The sequence below is a fragment of the Bos mutus genome, chromosome 1, assembly GCF_027580195.1.
Source record: "Bos mutus isolate GX-2022 chromosome 1, NWIPB_WYAK_1.1, whole genome shotgun sequence".
NCBI lineage: Eukaryota > Metazoa > Chordata > Mammalia > Artiodactyla > Bovidae > Bos > Bos mutus.
In genome coordinates, this window is record NC_091617.1 from 105,572,170 (window position 1) to 105,591,970 (window position 19,801).

Consider the following 19,801-nt stretch of genomic DNA (forward strand, 5'->3'; position numbering starts at 1 on the left):
GACACATAAACTCTGTAAACTGAGAGAAAGGATGACAACTCTTTTTTCATTTCACAACTCTTCTATGGTCTACACATTTAGGAAATGTTTTCAACCAGCATCTGTTACTTTTGAAATAATAAAAGTACAGATTCAAAAAAACATTTTAGTCTAAATGAGGTTTTTAAAATAGCTCAATCACATTCATTTAGAAATAATCTATTTTAGGCCTTCAACTAAGAGTTAATACCAATAAATTTTATGCCTTCCCCCCCTCCCCCCACCAAAAAGTAGGTAGTTGCAGAAGCAAAGAAACCTAAACCTTTCCACAGAGGCCAGAAGAACTGATTTCTCAATCCATTAAACTCTTAAAACACAGGTCAGCTTTGGCAGATTATTATAGGAGCCACACTGTTGTTCACATGCACTGAAATTTTTTTAAGTGATTGTGACTAACATACTGTCATTTTATGTCTTATAACAGTTTTAGTCAACACAGTATTTGTGATACTGCTTGAAAATGCACCCCCAAGTCCACTTGATGAATATACTAAAAACCGCCAAACTGTGTATACTTTAACGGGGAGTTTTATGGTATGTGAATTATATCTCAATTTAAAAGAAAACTAAATAAATCTCAAGAAATAAAATAGTAGCCAAAAATGAGGAATGACATTCTGAAATGCATGAACAATATTTTAGCAGAGCTCTTAGCTGGGCCCAGTAAGTTAAACAAGACGCACACAGCAAGGCTAACATGCTGGTGATTTCAGAGTTAATGTGTTTCTGTACTTTGATTTCAAAAAGAAAATAAAGAAAGAGCCTCAGACTCAACCCCTGAATTTTTATTCTTCTTCTGAGAAGCTTCCATGTGAAAAATTACTATTGGTTTTCTAAATGTGACCAGACAAAAGCAGGGTAAACATGCTACAGTCCATTACTTGCAGAACTAGCCAGCCCGTCAGCCTAACCATGTGGGGCAATGGCAGGAGATGAGGACATACAAGTGCACCCTGCTTTGTACAGCCTTCCTTCACCACAGGATATCTTTCATGTCCCCTGAACTCTATTGAATGTGGAATGCTTTTAGAGAGGATATCTAAGAGGTCTGTGTGGCCGAGCTATTTTCCTTTTCTTTTAGTACAATGGACTCCTTTTTGGTTTCAATGGACTTTTACAGTATAGACAAATAAAAGCAAAGAATACATCACTCATTTGCAGACGGAGAGCTACAAGATGACTCAGTCTATCCATGTCCAAATATAACAATACCCAGGTCTGAAATCCCTTTCCAGAAGATGTGCTTTTTAAAGCAAAAGAAAATAAAAGCATATAATAAGGTCATCCCTAAGGCTAGAAGTGTCAGTCACACCTATTAAGAGTTTACATAAAGCCATATGTAGCTTTGAATGTCACTAAAGGGAAAAAAAAAATTTTTTTTTCTGTTAAAAACTAAAGGATAATGGCCAGAAGGGAACAAGAGTACAGTAATGGTAATATTCTGTTAAGTGCTAACTGCATGAGTGGGTTCAATTTGTGGAAATTCATTAAGCTATCAAATTATGAGGTGTACTTTTCTGAATGTGTGTATGTTCATAAGAGTATTTTTAAAAATAAAAAATAAAGTAAAAGGGAAATTGAGTTGCTTAAAAGTAAAGAGTTTATTTCTAAACTGAACTAAAACATAAAATTTAAGAGTAATGATGAGTATAATGATGATGACTATGATGACATCAGCTAACTCTTGTTAATAATAAAGCTCTACAATAAGAGCTAAACCCTGTGTATATACTTTACCTTGCATTTATAAATAAAATGCATATATTCTTGCATTTATAAAGGACTGCACCATGTGTGACCTATAAACATGTCCATCTAAAACCCCATACCTGCAGGAACTGGTCAGTCAGTTCAGTTCAGTCGCTCAGTAGTGTCTGACTCTTTTCGACTCCATAGATTGCAGCAAACCAGGCTTCCCTGTCCATCACCATCTTCCAGAGCTTGCTCAAACTCATGTTCGAGTCCATGATGCCATCCAACTATCTGGTCCTCTGTCGCCCCTTTTCTCCTGCCTTCAGTCTTTCCCAGCATCAGGGTGTTTTCTAATGTGTCAGTTCTTCACATCAGGTGGCCAAAGTATTGGAGCTTCAACTTCAGCATCATTCCTCCCAATGAATATTCTGGCTTGATTTCCTTTAGGATTGACTGGTTTGATCTCCTTGCAGTCCAAGGGACTCTCTAGAGTCTTCACCAACACCACAGTTCAAAAGCATCAATTCTTCAGCACTCAGGAACTGGTAGAACCCAATATTTGGTTCCCCAGAAAATTATCTTTGAGTGAGTCTAAATCTCATATACTATCAAGGACAGGACCTGTTCACCCACCGGGATACACAGTCACACCTCAAGGATGAACACAGCGTTTAAAAAGAATCAAGTTTTTCTGCTATTTCCCCACTTCCTCTCCACTGAGGGTAACTTCATGACTAGGCTAGACTAGGAAAACAACTGTTTCCAATCCAAACCCCTCCTCACCACTCCATACGTTCAGCTGACTCATAATTCCACAGAACTCCGGTCTCATAATTCTGCAAAAGTCTGGCTAGGCCTGCAATTCTTGAAGCACATTTTTGAACAAGAATCCAAAGGAATCTTTACCAGGTACAAATAGGAAGCAAGAGAATGACCAGTTTCCTTTTTGTATCCTGGAAACATCTTAAAATCAAATGCCCACTCATTTAACTTCAGGAGCTACTGAAATTTTGTTATAATGGCATTTTAAGAAACTGTCTGCTACCAAAATTTAAATTTTAAAAAACCAGTCATCAAGCACATTCTATTCGTTCAACACTACAGTGTCCTTTATTCCTTAACCTCAAATAAACCCCCAAAATAGCTATTTACTGAGTGCCTACTCTGTGCCAGGAACCAATTTAAGTGCTTTACATGCATTATTTCATTCAATGTCAGAACAGCCCTATGCTGTTGCTGTTGTTTAGTTGCGGAGTTATGTCTGACTCTTTGCATCCCCATGGACTCTAGCCTACCAGACTCCTCTGTCCATGGGATTTCCCAGACAAGAATATTGAAGCAGGTTGCCATTTCCTTCTCCAGGGGATCTTTCTGACCCAAGGATTGAACCCGTGTCTCCTGCATTGGCAGATTCTTTACCACTGAGCCACCTGGGAAGCTCAAAAATCCTGTGAAGTAAATACTATTATATTTCTTCTCATTTTTCGAATGAAGAAACTAAGGCCTAGAAAGGCTGAAAAACTCATCAAAGTTCACACAATGAGAGGCAGCAGAGCGAAGATCAGAGAGGCAACCAATTAAATGTGAGGGTTCACAGCCTTAACCACTGCACTCCATTGCCCTTCATCACTCAGCAAAGCAGACATTATACCCCAGGCAGAGAAGACAATAGAGTTCAGAGAATATACTGTGTTTGCCCAAAGTCAGACAGCTAGTAATGGACGGGCCTGGAATCAAATCCGGATCCACAGGATGCCAACGCCCATACTATTTCCACTCTCCTCCCAACCTACTGGAGCAAGAGATAAAAGAGAGCTGGCAACCAGCTTCTCTGCAGTGAATGAGAATGGAAAGAAAGCCACCTAAGGCATCTTTCCCCAATACCACTGCTTTCTTCCTCTAGGCATCAAGACAAGTATCTAAGCATCAAGCACAGTAACATCTGCTTTTTTCAGAATTTACATAGCTTTTCTACAGCAGCAAATGGCAGAGAGAAGAGAACACGGTAACAGAAACATGTGAGCTACAAGTGACTGCAATGCAAAATAACACCAGGGAGAGTATTTTTAGACTGTTCACTGCGGAAAATTTACAGTAAGAAGACCAAGTAAGTTTCCTGGTTGTGGGCTATACATAGAAAAGAAAGAAAATGTTTTTCATACCTATTCTTTAATTAAGTAGTCTTCATTGTGCTATCCAAGTGCTTTGGACATGTTTGACAGAATTTCTAGGCCCAAAGCCTTTAAAGCTCTCAAGACAGGTTTTCTGCAAAGTCTGGTTCCTGGGGATAGGGCAAGAGTTCTCTGCTTTGGCACTATTAACATTTTGGACTGCATAATTCTTGATAGTGAGGGGCTGCCCTATACACTGCAAGATGTTAGCAGTACTCCTGGTCTCTACTAGATGCCAGCAGTACAACTTTCTGCCATGCACCCTGAAGTGATGCCAACCAGTGAGTCTCCAAACACTGCCAGAAGTCCTCCAGGGGACAAAAAATCCCATGTTTGAAAACCACCAGGACAAGTCTCCAGTTCTAATAACACAAGTTATTCCTACTTTTGGCCCCTTCTCACTTGTGTTCCTATCTATATAATTCTCATCTGTACTTGTTGCTTTATAAACATTCTTATTCATTTTCCATGTTCAAACAGGGACCATGTTTACATTTTTATATCTCCCATAGCCACAAGTAGTTCATTCTGTTTAGAAGGCTCACTAAAATGTCAAGAAACCTAGGTGGTCCTTCAAAAAACCAGTGATTCTGCATAAAGAGTATGCAAGAGTTCCCTGTACTAATCTTGCAACTTTTCTGTAAGTTTGTAATTATATCAACATAAAAAGTTACAAAAACATTACTAGAAATATGGAAGAAAATATCTGCAAGTCAGTTATTTAGTAAGGGGTTAATATTTAGAATATATAGAACTATTAAAACTCAATAACAACAAAAATAGATAACCTGATTTAAAAATGGATGAAAGACTTGAATAGGCATTTCTCCAAAGATGATATATGAATGGCCAAAAAGTATATGAAAAGATATTCAAGATCAATAATCCTTAAAGGAATGCAAATCAAAATATGAGCTATCACCTCATACCCATTACAATGGCTGCTGCTGCTAAGTCGCTTCAGTTGTGTCCAACTCTGCGATCCCATAGACGGCAGCCCACCAGGCTCCTCTGTCCCTGGGATTCTCCAGGCAAGAATACTGGAGTAGGTTGCCATTTCCTTCTCCAATTACAATGGCTACTACTTGAAAAAGCAGAAGTGTTAGTGAGGAAGTAGAAAAGTTGGAACCCTTGTGCACTGAGAGTAGAAGTGTAAAACAAAACAATCACTATTGAAAATAGTATGGCAGTTCCTCAAAAAATTAAAATAGAACTACCATTATGATCCTGGCGTGATGCAGTCCATGGGACCGCAAAGTCGGACATGACTTGGCAACTGAACAATAACAAGCATGTAATCCAGCATTCTCACTTCTAATTATATATCCAAAAAAACTGAAAGCAGGATCTCAAAGACATATTTACATACTCGTGTACATAGAAGCATTATCACAATAACCAAGAGATAGAAACAACCCAAATATCCTGTGACAGATGAGTGAATGAACAAAATATGGTACATACAATACAAAAGATTATACATTCTACAACATAGATTAAACTTGATGACATTTTGCTAAGGGAAATACGCCAGTCACAAAAAGACAAATACTGAATGATTTCACTTACATGAGTTCTCTAAAGTAGTTGTTCATAGGAACAGGAAGCTGAATGGCAGTTAGAATAGGATGGAGATAGACAGAAATAGTAATTACTGTTCAATAGACATCGAGTTTCAGTTTTCCAAGATGAATAAGTTCTGGAGATCTGTTGTATAACAACATGATATACTTAACACTACTGTTCACTTAAAAAATAGTTAAGATGGGAAATTATATGTCATATAATTTTGCCACAATTTTTAAATATTTTAAAGAAAAAAAACATTTTAGAAATTATTTAGATAAAATCCTCATTGTAGAAGAAGTCAAAAAGTTACCTAAGAACTTTCACAATACTAATCTTCTCTGATTCCCCAATGAGATGAATCTGATAAACATTTATGGGGTATGTATAAGGCGCCAAGGTAGTATGGTATATCTGAAAGGAGACATACAATAACAGTTTAAAACAGGCATAATGCTAACCCAAACATTCATAGCCATAACTTCTACCCAATTTCAAGAAATTAAAAATGTTTTGGGTATTTCCATGACCGTCCAGTGGTTAAGACTCCACATTTCCAATGCAAGGGACGCCAGTTCAATCCCTGGCCAGGGAGCTAAGATCCAATACCCCACATGGCAAAAAAATAAATAATAAAAGATTTTCATAGAATCATTTTTTAAAAAAATAAGAATTTTTTTTTTAATGAATTTCTACTCAAACTGAACACTGCCAAAGGGAAATTGGGCTTCCTTAGTAGCTTAGATGGTAAAGAATCTGCCTGCAATGCAAGAGACCTGGATTCAGTCCTTGAGTTGGGAGGATCTCCTGGAGGAGAGCATGGCAACCCACGCCAGTGTTCTTGCCTGGAGAACTGCCATGGACAGAGGAGCCTGGCAGGCTACAGTCCATGGGGGTCACAAAAAGTAAGACACAACTGAATGACTAAACACAGCAAAGGGAAATTTAATGAACTGCTTGAGGAAATATCATGTTTTCATCCTATGTGGCCTGTTTCTCTCTGGAGTGGTGATCAGTGACTACTGCATGGGTGAAGAGAACCATAGAGCAATTTCTGTTTCCCATGGTTGGAAGAGCTGAGGAAGAGGTAGCTAGTGGAGTTACCTGTTAAGAACTGAGTTACTTGAGTTCTGAATATGAGTCCAAAAGCTCCCCAAAAGTTGTCTACTTCTCCCCAAAGTAGAAAATGTCCATTTTGTACATGAGAAATCTATCACCCCCTCATGCTGGATGTTTTCTAAAATGCCATTCTTTTAACTCAAAGAGTAGAAGAAGCATATATTTTCATGACATTAGGCAAAATAAGATAAAGTTGATGACGTTCACTTCTTCCAAAGGTATTCTCACACTATCAGTAAGCTGTTTTCTCTTCTGTCATGCAACTTATCTGATGCCTCTCTCCTCTTGAGTATAAACGAAGAATGTCTGAGTTCCATATCTCAAGTCTATGAATTACTGTTTGCACCCCTAGGCAGCCAAAGTTGTTCATTTGTACTCTCTGATACTCACTAAATACTATAATTTTATTTTGCATGGTGCTCTTGGGATTCTCTAGAATGTCCTTTTGTACTTACCTTTGAAAACTGAGGCATGCCTAATGCTCTATAATCCATAACAACCCAGCAAAATAATTGAGCCACCTTGGGAAGGGAAGACTGAGTTAAATCAGAGAATCTTGGTTGCCAGCTTCTTTTGAAGAGCCGGCTTCAATTTTCAAAATTCCTGCCTTACAACCAGATATAGGATCACACCTGTCAAACTGATGAAAACCACTTGCCTAGGCTCACCTTCAGAATTCTATATATTTAATCTGCATTTTTCTTGGTCATTATTTAAACAGCTTTTGGATGGACCATACATTGCACAAGTCACAAGAGTTGATGAGAAAAAGCAAAAAGTAAATACCAGTGAATGATGTAAATAAATTACTTTATTTCCTCAACTTGATTCCATTTCCATGTACTTGAAATATCCATTACAGATAATCTAAAATGGTAGAAACTGAGAGCTAACAGTACCTCAGAAATAACCCCAGGTGAAGGCCCTGCCAAAACTTGTTGTTGCCTATACACACAGTGTGGTACAGAGAAGGGGGGTTTGGCATTGGGGCAGACAAGAGAAATATTTTCATTCCAGCCCTTCCACTTAGCAGTTGTGTAACTCTGGGCACACAGTAGTCTGAGCATCAGTTTCCCCATCTGTGAAATGAAGACAACCACGGGCGTGCTAAATCACTTCAGTTGCGTCCAACTCTGTGACCCTTAAGACTGTAGCCCGCCAGGCTCCTCTGTCCATGGGATTTTCCAGGCAAGAACACTGGAGTGGGTTGCCATCCCCCCCTCCAGGGGATCTTCCTGACCCAGTGATCAAACCCTCGGCAGGCAAGTTCTTTACCACAACTACCACCTGGGAAGCCTGAAGATGTCCACAGCAGCCCGCAAAGACCATGAGGATTCAGTGAAAGAGCATCAGCGAAAGCATCTGGCATTTTGCAGGCACTCGGTCAGAACAGCAGGGCCCTGTGGTTTCCAACTGGTAGAATGATAACAAATGCAGTCACAGAAGTTGGTGTTTCCTTTTCATCTGCAAGGCATCATTATTTCCAGGATTATTGTAAGGCATTGTTATTATCAGAATGCAAGCATCTGGAACACTGCAGGCACACCTTAGGGATTTGAGAGAGACATGAAACTCAAGAAAGGTGAACTCTGGCTGAAGAGAAAAGGTACCTTAAAAATGAGTAATAATACAAGAGAGAGTCCATGGGGTTTGCAAAGACTTGGACATGACCGAGCGACTTTCACTTTCACTTTTTTTTTTTTTTGGAATAAAGATAAAACACAGTTATGAGAAGAGGAATAGGAATCAGAACAGAATAGAGCTTTTCACAAGCAGCAGCAGTGGGCATGTGTATCTGTCAGGTATTTGGGGAATAATAAAAAGATTAGTTCTGCTGCAGTGCAGAGTTTTGTGTAGGAGAGCGACACAAGAGAAGGTTGAATAAGGTAAAGTAGTCAGGAATGTTGTTAAGAGTATCCCACAAATAAATTCAGAGAAATGTATCATGGCTGGTCAGAAGTCAAAGACTTTTTAAAAGAAACAAAGTACCAGCCAGTGAGCTTAAAAGACTGACCTATCAAAGATATCAGTGCGTAGATTGGCAGGGAGAGTAAGCAGAGACTAAGTAACCCATGAGGAAGCCACGGTGACAGTCCCAGCAGGAAGCAATGAAAGCCTGAATTAGGATGGTGGCTGTGGGACTATGAAGATGGAGACAGAAATGAGACGTATGACACAGTCTCACAGATTTGAATGAAGAGAGAAGAAACAAAAGTAGCAGTTTCAAGAGTGGGAGACTGAAAACAAGACAGTAATGCCATGACAGAAAGAGACAAGTCTGAAGATAAAATTAATCTCTGAACACAGCAGGCAAATTTGGTTCCAGACAGGTAGCTACGGAGGTGACATCAAGAAATTTAAGTCAGTCAGCATGAAAGGATGTGGACTCTAGATGGGAAGGAAAGCCCTCTTCTCAAAGAGGATGGCTGAATCCCAGGAAGCTGCAAAGATACTGGTGCAAAGGAACAGAATGGGACCAGTACACTGAGGACAGCTGTCCTCAAAACCCAGGTTCATAAGGAAGTGAAAACCTAAGAGAAGAGAAGGCAAAAAAAAAAAAAAAAAAAACTTAAGTGTCACTAAGGCTAGGGAGATGAATCTTAAGACATAGGTGGTCAGGAAAGCCAGATCCTACAGAAAAATCTAAGATGAGGACTGAAAGCAAGTCATCACACGTGGCAGTTATGAGGCCTCTGGAGACCACCAAAAAACCAGATTTGAAAAAGTTCAGATGACAACAGGAAATGATAAGTAGAAAGAAGGCAGAAGCAGTATCTACAGTCTCTGTTTTCAAAGGCATTTAGGAGAAGTCTCTTTCAGATTTTTCATTTGAAATACAAGAACATGTGATTTTAAGAACATGAAAGAATGTGATAATACAAACTGTCCTTAGTGGTCACTGGCCTCATCTTTCTTTTCTGCTCTCCTTGTTTCATCTAATTTCCTGGTTATCCTGCACAGCCTCTCAACACCTCTTATTTTTGGCTGTACTCCTAGCCTCTCTCAGTAAGAGACAGTCATGTCTAATCACTCCTACTCCTTTCACTTCTTATTCTCTTCTTTCACTCACACCAAAGAGAAAAGGATTAAAAGTCAGATTTTACAAGAAAACCAAAATTTAATAACCACCTTTTTCTGTTTTCAAAAGAAGACCATCTTCCCCAAAGCACATTAAAAAGATGCTCAATATCATTAGTCATTAGGAAAATGCAAACTAAAACCATATTGAGCAACCAATTCATGACTACTAGGAATTACATTCAGAGAAGGCAATGGCAACCCACTCCAGTACTCTTGCCTGGAGAGCCCAGGGACAGCAGAGCCTGCTGGGCTGCCATCTATGGGGTCGCACAGAGTCGGACACGACTGAAGCGACTTAGCGGCAGCAGCAGGAATTATATTGGGTTGGCCAAAAAGTTTGTTCCGTTAGTGAATCCATTGTTCAATAAAGATCTTAGTAAATAGGAAAACTATGTCTTTTTTTACTTAAAATTGAATGAACTTTTTGGCCAACCCAAAACTAAAATTTAGAAGACTGGCGAAGCTATGGAGCAACTAGAACTCTCATACACCAATAATGAAAATGTATGACAGTACAACCAGTTTGGAACAGCAGTTTACCCAGCAGTTTCTTAAAAAGATAATATAACACCTACCATATGATCCAGTCATTCTATTCCTAGGTATTTACCCAAGGGCAATGCCATGGACAGAGGAGGCTGGTGGACTACAGTCCATGAGGTCACAAACAGTCAGACATGACTGAGCATCTGAGCACACCCACATACAATGAAGGCATATGTCAGTACACATACTTACATGAATATTGACAGGCAAAAATTTGACATACAATAGAATACTAAGCAATAAAAATGAATTTAATTATTGATGGATACAACAACACAGAAGAATTTCAAAAATTATGCTAGGGCGGGGTGAGGGAAAGCAGCCAGGAAAAAAGGACATACACACTGTATATTTCCATTTATATAAATTACATTTACAAAGTGCAAACTAACTCTATAGTGACAGAAAGCATATCCAGTGATAAAGGGATGGATTGGAGAAGAACATTAGAATAAAGGTATTACAAAGGGGCACGAAGAAACTTTTGAGGGTGATAGAAATGTTCATTATCTCATGGTGGTGGATACGTTCATTATCTCGATGGTAGTAATGGTTTCACAAGTATCTATCAGTTCAGTTGCTTAGTCGTGTCTGACTCTTTGCGACCCCATGAATTGCAGCACGCCAGGCCTCCCTGTCCATCACTGACTCCCGGAGTTCACCCAAACTCATGTCCATAGAGTCGGTGATGCCATCCAGCCATCTCATCCTCTGTTGTCCCCTTATCCTCCTGCCCTCAATCTTTCCCAGCATCAGGGTCTTTTCAAATGAGTCAACTCTTCGCATCAGGTGGCCAAAGTTCTGGAGTTTCAGCTTCAACATCAGTCCTTTCAATGAACACCCAGGACTGATCTCCTTTAGGATGGACTGGCTGGATCTCCTTGCAGTCCAAGGGACTCTCAAGAGTCTTCTCCAACACCACAGTTCAAGAACATCAATTCTTTGGCACTCGGCTTTCTTTATAGTCTAACTCTCACATCCATACATGACCACTGGAAAAACCACAACCTTGACTAGATGGACCTTTGTTGGCAAAGTAATGTCTCTGCTTTTGAATATGCTATGTAGACTGGTCATAACTTTCCTTCCAAAAAGTAAGCGTCTTTTAATTTCATGGCTGCTATCAGAATCTGCAGTGATTTTGGAGCCCAGAAAAATAAAGTCAGCCATTGTTTCCACTGTTTTCCCATCTATTTCCCATGAAGTGATGGGACTAGATGCCATGATCTTAATTTTCTGAATGTTGAGTTTTAAGCCAACTTTTTCACTCTGCTCTTTCACTTGCATCCAGAGGCTCTTTAGTTCTTCTTCGCTTTCTGCCATAAGAGTCGTGTCATCTGCATATCTGAGATTATTGATATTTCTCCCAGCAATCTTGATTCCAGCTTGTGCTTCCTCTAGCCCAGTGTTTCTCATGATGTATTCTGCATATAAGTTAAATAAGCGGGGTGACAATATATAGCCTTGATGTACTCCTTTTCCGATTTGGAACCAGTCTGTTGTTCTATGTCCAGTTCTAACTGTTGCCTCCTGACCTGCATACAGGTTTCTCAAGAGGCAGGTCAGATGGTCTGGGATTCCCATCTCTTTCAGAATTTTCCACAGTTTATTGTGATCCCACACAGTCTAAAACTAATCAAATTATATATATTAAACATATGCAGTTTATTGTATGTCAATCATACGTAAAGCTGTTTTTAAAGAGAACAGTTAGGATGATTGGCAAAATTGGAATACGGACTGTGTATCAGATAATAATATCACATCAATGTTAAATTTTCTTTAATGAAGAAAGTCAATATCCTAACCTCCATTAACAGACAGTCACCATGAAGGCTAGAGCTGAGACTTCTCTCAGGTAAAGTGAAAATATCAGTTGGGCACTCCCACTGTTATCCTACTTTTGAGAGACAGAAAAAAACTAACAGCCCTTTCCATCAAATTTGGGAAATATTGCCAAAATACATGCCTGCCTGTGCTATTTCATGTCTAAACTACTCGCATTACATAAGTCTTTGGGAATAAAAAGTTTCCATCACTGTGTGATTCCGTGAACCAGAGCAGGGTCTTTGACTCTAACAGGAAAGGGTAGAGAGCTTCTCTGGCCCCCGTTAGAATCCCAGCTCTTTACCCACGTGATTTCTTCAGCAGCAGCCACTTGGATCTCACAGCTATTTAAAACACAAGCTTCCTTTCCAAGAATTCCTTGCTGCTCAAAAAGTCTCATTCTTAGACAAACCCAGGACCAGACATTTATCAAACGAATTTAGACCTGAAGTACCATATCAGATTGGGATTTCCCAGGTAGCGCAGTGCTAAAGATTCTGCCTGTCGATGCAGGAGCCACAGGAGACACCAGTTCAAACCCTGGGTCAGGAAGACCTCCCTGGAGGAGGGCATGGCAACCCACTCCAGTATTCCTTCCTGGAAAAAATTCCATGGACAGAGAATCCTGGCATACTACAGTCCATAGGGTCTCAAAGAGTCAGATACAGCTGAACACAGCACAGCACAACCATATCAGATGCTTAGGAGAGGCACCAGGAAAGTGGGAAAGGTCAGAATTCCTGATTGGTCTCTTCTGAAATTGCTGGAGAATAAAATCCCCCAAGGTCTCAAGCCATAGGCAAAAAAAGAAATAGCAAGTATAAACTACTTCTACGTGTTAATGAATACAAATTACCATGCTGGGTACCCATCTCTGTATTTCCATCTGGTGTCAAAGATACTGCTGGCACTTAGATTAAAAATAAAAGTATTCAATATGGCATTATAATTATCCTTCTAAAACCGACTTTCTAAATAATCAGGATAAATTCAACCTGACTCCAAAAAACCAGATGTTTATTCTGCTTTGTATTTTTAAAACTTTAAGAAACTAAATTTTCTCAAAATGGTCACACAGAAATACATAACACACTCTCTCTCTAAAGGAAATAAATTCCTGTTGTCACTTGAAAATCTCAAAACATCCTTCAATTTATTATCCTATTATCTTACAGAAGGTACAGTGAAATGATACTATTTACAAATTTACACAAATTCAAGATACTCTTTTATATCACTTAAAACACCTTAAACTATATTTTATATGCACATCCTATACTTTATGCTTAGTTGCTTCAGTCATGTCCAACTCTTTGCAACTCCATAGACTGCAGCCCACCAGGCTCCTCTGTCTATGGGATTTCCCAGGCAAGAATACTGGACTGGGTTGCCATTTCCTTCTCCATCCCATACTTTATACTATACATGATTTGGGCTTCCCTGGTGCCTCAGAGGGTAAAGAATCAGCCTGCAATGTGGGAGACCTGGGTACAATCCCTGCATCGGGAATTACCCTGGACAAGAGAATGGCAACCCACTCCAGTATTCTTGCCTGGAGAATCCTATGGACAAAGGAGCCTGGCGGGCAATGGTCCATGGTGTCAAAACTAACCACAGCACAGCACATACATGACTTGGGGATATTATATATTTATACCTAGATACTGCTCTACAGAATAAGAAATACAACATCATAGACACCATTCTCTATAGTCAACTTGAGGGATCATTCCAAAGAGATTTTGGCTATACACGATCTTATATTTTTAAACCAACTTAGGACCCAACTCCCTCCATCCTCCATACGGGACTCTTCCACAATCAGCTGCAGTTTTCTTACAAGACATGTAGTAGAAATTAGAGCAAGAATCTTATTGAAATCTCAAAGGGGGAAAAAAAAGAATAACCTTCACCAAAACCAGCAGAGGTACCAGGGTAAGATGGCTCCAGCACTCGCCCACCTGCTCCAGCACTCGACAGTTCCTCTGGAACCATGGCTTCCTTCCAGGCAAAACCGTCCTAAAGCTAATTTGAAAATAAGATGGTTTACCCTTTTCTAAAGTCTTCTAACTTTTTCCCTCATGTCAGTGTTACACACTTCATAGCAACATTCTTCAATGAGGTTGCTAATGTGTAGATAAGAAATGTTCCAGGCCACCTTCTCTGAACCCTCTTCAGACCATGTGTGTGGCCCAATCAACAACCCTTCCCACTTGCCTTTCTTCTAGCTAACAAAACTCAGGCCTTGTTCACCTTCCTAGGCTGTCCATGATCTCCAGAGGAGGCTGGGCTCTTCTCCAGAACCGAGGTGAAATATGTTGGGTCAGAGCTCATCACCATGGTGATAATTTTCCCATGGCCCATTCCCAGTTGAGCCATGGAAACAGTTCTAGCCTAGGAGATGTGAGCTGTAGTTTTTAGATAGGCTTTCCTCAGGCTTTAAGAATGCAGAACAGGTACAGTTTCTTTTTCACGTCTCTGGATGTAGTTATACAAAGACTTGAAGTCACTGAGCTACTGAATCAACCAACCTTGGAAACACCTAGTTCCAGGACATTTGTTACATGAGATAATAAATAAACCTAGAGTTTAAGCTGCTTCCACTTGAGTTCTATGTCACTTACAACCAAAAACTTCCAAATAATGCACTAGCTAGGTGTGTAGCTAGAATTTACTTCTGCTGCAGCCTAAGTCTCTGACAATGAATATGAAAGACAAAACCAGCCAATCTGTAAAACTGGAAGAGGACATTTCCTTTATTGCCCAACTGGCTCTTTAACAAAGAGGAGGTATTATTGATTATCTGGAAACATCATTCTGTCTTTGGTTGAAATTATCTTGTATCTCCTTTTTCCAAGATGAATACTTCTTCCATAAATTTGATGTACCTGTTTAATACAGGGGAAGGAGATTTCTGATTACCTTAATCTTACTGATTTATGAATGGTAACAACCTAATCCTACATTATCTCCATTGAGGCCAGACTAAAAGAAATACACTTAAACCAACAGAATGTAATTCACATATAAAGATGATTTTCCTGAGAGAGGATTATAGAGACAAAAATTCTCCAGGGACAATGTGAAATCTCCTTGATGAAAGTCTTTAAAAATAGATTATCCATGTAGCTGTGAGGCTTCAGGCACTATATTTGGATTATATGACAATTCACTATCTCTGCCAAGCCTATCTAAAGAGAAAATTTATCTTCTTTCTAAACAGAAATTTAGAAAAACATCTGAGAGTTAAAATAAAAAAGAACTAAAAACTTCCTAATCCCAAATTCTAGGACAGTTATATTTATCATACGCATATGCAAATCAGTTCTTACAGCAAATTCAACTCATCATATTAAGGATCAAAAAGGCAAACAGTATGATCGAAATCCTACTATGTCTCAATTTCTATAAAATCCTGACAGTGTCAGTTAAGAGCCTTACTGGCTAGAAAATGTCAGTGACTAATTTAACTAAGAGTTAATCTATTTAATTAAAAAGAGAAACAAAACCACTCAGTAGATTAAAAAGAAACAGTATATATGTATCAGAATAAAATAGTTTCTATTCTCTGGCAATTCTATAATGAAGAGAATAAAAATTTCTTAACCTTTTTAGGTGTAAACTTTACCACTAATGCTAAATATAGACTGTCCTATAAAAAACACCATTTGAAATATTTAAGATTTAGAGCTTCAGGGCATTAAATCCCCATTCACATTTATAATGACCAATAACTTTGAAAAGCAAACGCAAATAAGTGTTTACTTCTCCAGGGAAGTCATAAAGTTTGCTGACATAATGTGCGATGAATAACTGGCCTTTGGCTTAGCAAACTAAGACATACAGATTATCTATCACCTGCTCACACAGAAGCAAAACAAGGATGGATGGTACGGTAAAGAATGTGAGTCTCAGAAGTCTAGTCTATTGTTATGGTGACTTTTATAGAAATTTTTAAAAGGCACCCTTTCTAGGTGATTACAGGCCCACAGATACCTAGCTTGGGAAACAGGCAGTTCCTCTGTACACACAGAAAAGGGTGTCTCTCTACCTGGCACCATTATACAGTTTACATCTTACACAATTATACACAATGGCACCAAACTTACCTTTGGGTGGTCCATCTGCAGTAGCTGACAGGAACTTCCTTGTCTTCTAGGAATGGAGGAAAATAAGTCTCATTCTTTCCTTAATAGACTCAACTACCAAAGCCCTCCCTCATTCTTAAAAAATTGGAGGCTGCTGATGTTCCATTAAATTGGGTCCCATTCTCACTAAACAGAGAAAGGGGGAAAAAAATTCCCCAGAGAGACCAAGCAAGTGAGATTTTTATAGATTTATTTTTCAGATGTAAAGTATCATATCTTCACTTTCTAAGCATAGTATTTCATAGTACAGACCTCAACTTTATTGAAAGTTACTTTATTGAAAGTTATTAACATATCAGAATGCATGGTTTCTCTCCATATGAATATTTACTTTAAATGCTTTGTACTTTTCAAGGGAGGGCCTATAACTATAAAAGAAAGCTATAAGGGGACTACAGAGCCACTCTTATCTTTAAAATAATGTCTTCCTTTGTTTACTTAAACTTTGCCTTTGAAGATTTATATTAAAAACAGATTATCTCTATCACAAAGACTGGGCTTGAAATAAGGCCAACTAAGAGAACAAAGTTTTAGGGAGCCTTCTGAGATGGAAACGCAAGACTTTGCACCTACTCAAACTAAACATACCAACTCAGTATTAAAAACAAATGAAAAAATGCTACCTTGCTCTTTAAAATTAACAATCATTTACATATTAGGAAGTTATTGATCCTCCAAAAAAAAAAAAAAAACTGTGCTTCAGTATAAAAGAGTATAAAAGAGAAATTATGCAAATATATACATACACAAAAACCTACATACTTATTCTAAATTCAAACCTTTGGTACTTTAGAATAAAATAAAATATAAATCATTATTGTTTGTTGAGAATGCCTACAGAAGCCTTTCATGAGCTAAGAGGCAAAAATGTTAGGGATTCTCTATAGTGGGATAGAGATTCTGCCAGCAAAGAAGGGGAGTAGCTGAGAAAGACTAAGCATGAGTCACCATCTGCTCTGACTTCTGACCCCTAATTTCTTTAACTTCAGGACTTTCCCAGGTAATTATAAAATCTACCTACCAAGGTACCAGCATAGAGTTTTCAAAAACAACATGTCAAGGGACACAGGGACACAACCGTCAAAGAAGAAACTCCATCTCTTACCAACATGAGAAAACCAGGCACTGTCCACCTAACAATGCTATCTGCACTTTATTGCCCAAATTTAAGATTTGTAGAGCTTCAATTGGAAACTGACAGCACAGGCTTTGGAGGTAAATAGCTCTAAGTTTGAATCCCAGTTTCAAATCCTAGTTTCACCACTTAGGAGCTGTGGACAGTCCTTGGGCAAATTACTTAACCTCTCAGAGCCTTAATTTCTACTTATGTACGTAGATAACACAGTACCTACCTCAAAAAAGTGTCATGATCATTAAAATTTGATAATATATATAAAGTACTGAGGCCTCCCTAGTGACTCAGATGGTAAAGAATCTGCCTGCAATGCAGGAGACTAGGGTTCAATCCCTGGGTCAGGAAGATCCCCTGGAGAAGGGAATAGCTACCCACTCCAGTATTCTTGCCTCGAAAATCCCACGGACAGAGGAACCTGGAGGACTACAGTCGATGAGGTTGCCGAGAGTCAGACAGGACTGAGAGACTAACACTTTGACTTTCATAAAGTACTTTAAATACTCCCTGGAGTATTATATACATTCAATAACTGTCAACCCTTATTATTATTATTATTACCATGAATAGTGGTTTCTTCACTTCTTCTCTGATCCAGAAATCCCACTTCTGGGAATGCACCCTGGAGAAATAACCCAAACTACAGTAAAAGCACAATAATACTTATTACAACCACATTTACTGTTTACAATGGTGAAAAGTCAGAGGAATCTAAATGTATACCAATAAGGAAGCAATTAAGTAATTCATCAAATATCCAGTAAAATATTAGTCCATCACTAAAAAATACATTAGAAATATAACAAAGAATTATGGAGCAAAATAACTGAGTCTATACAAAGTGGGAAAAAAGCCAAGATGTAAAACTATATGTATATCATTATAACAATGTAAAATAATATTTTAAAAACATATAAAAGAAGATGAACAAGTAATACACCAAAATCATAATAGTGGATGTGACAGAATAATGAAATTTGGAGTGATTTTTTTTCTATACGATCATGTAGTCATACTACTTTTATAATTTTAAAATTATTTTTAAATATGTTTAATTTGCTGCAGATTTACTTTAATATTTATTAAATAGAATTATTAAAATGGTAATAAAAATTAAACCAAAAAAATATATTACTGAAGTAGTTCAAAATCAAAATAGAAATTAGGAATAAAACAAATGCTTCAAATATTAACATCCAAATTTAAATATTACTTTTTAAAAATCTGAGTCCCTATGGAATTATGTGTTTACATTTAAACTGGACAGAGCCTGGGAAACATTTTCATCTGAGACTGGATGATATACATATTTTTAAATTTAAAATAAGTATCAGTGAAATGAAATCATTTAAGATATATAAAGATATCCTGTTGTTTTTTAGTCTTAGAAAAGCTATACCTCATAACAAAACCTAAATTATTCCTAGTAACAAAGTAAAACAGTAATAAGTGCCTATTTGAATAAATCAGATATTATATACGATGCCTATTTTCACTGTTTTAAAATGTGTCCATTTAGATAAGGTATGACAGAAATAACATTTTACAAATTGGGGTACTAAACAGTCAACAAACATTTTATGAATCTCAGAAAATGTCTAAAGATAACCGAAAAAAATTCATAGGCAAACTCACACTATTCTCACTATTGCCCAAATCTGCTCTTCTATCAGCTGCCATCTCTCATGTCAGTGGTGCCACACTGGGAAGCCTGGCAGCGGCCTTGCTACTTCAGAGGGTCTCCAATTCATCTTTCCCCCTCTTCAGCAATGACCCACACCCCAGGGTTTCCTCTTCTCTGCTCTGGCCCAGTCTTCCTCAACTGACACCACCCACCACACACACACCCCCTTTCCATCGTATTTATTCATGGTGGTTTAGTTGCTAAGTCATGTCTGACTCTTTGCAATCCCATGTACTATAACCCGCCAGGCTTCTCTGTCCATGGGGATTCTCCAGGCAAGAATACTGCAGTGCATTGCCATTTCCTTCTCCAATCAATCCTCTATATAGATTAGAGGGATTAGGAAACCACGGATTTAAAAGCCATTCCTTTGCTCAAAAATATCTATGGTTCTCCATTATCCACAGCACATGACCCAGGCGCCTCAGCGTGGCTTTCAGTGTCAGGGCTGACAACAGTTCCAGCAGCATCTCCAGCTCCTCACCTGTTTAAACCACAAAGTCCAGGCTAAGACTCCTCAACCGCGAGCCCCAGCACAGCTGTCATTGTGTATCTTGTCATTGTAAATAATCACAATTTGTGACCAATAATGGCTCAAGTACCAAAACTGATGAATTATTTACTTTTTAAACTAAGCTAGAAAGGATTCAGGCTTATTCCTATAATATCTCCTCATTTAACTGCAACAGAAACAGGGATGGAATTTCCACTAGAACACTGTAAACTGCCTATAATTCTGGGTTCCCCATGGAGGGATGTTACACATGAAATCTTATCTGTCGCATGAGTCAGAAAG

General features: G+C 38.4%; 1 protein-coding gene across 8 annotated transcripts in view; it reads right to left on the bottom strand.

Moving 5' to 3' along the window:
* The window catches only part of PPM1L (protein phosphatase, Mg2+/Mn2+ dependent 1L), a 332,129-nt gene that overhangs the window by 304,327 nt on the left and 8,001 nt on the right, over positions 1 to 19,801 (bottom strand). For 2 of the 8 annotated variants that reach the window (XM_070373977.1, XM_070373969.1), the window contains exon 1: positions 16,151 to 16,180. The exons of 1 other annotated variant lie outside the window; for it this stretch is intronic. In XM_070373977.1, the coding sequence (XP_070230078.1) occupies positions 16,151 to 16,165 (15 nt within the window). In that variant the 5' untranslated portion in view covers positions 16,166 to 16,180. Of the gene's footprint in view, positions 1 to 5,471; positions 5,610 to 5,781; positions 5,883 to 13,948; positions 13,965 to 14,002; positions 14,067 to 16,150; positions 16,197 to 17,882; positions 17,936 to 19,801 lie in introns of those variants that run through there. 5 more of the 8 variants (XM_070373959.1, XM_070373961.1, XM_070373943.1 and 2 more) reach the window with 5 other exon arrangements.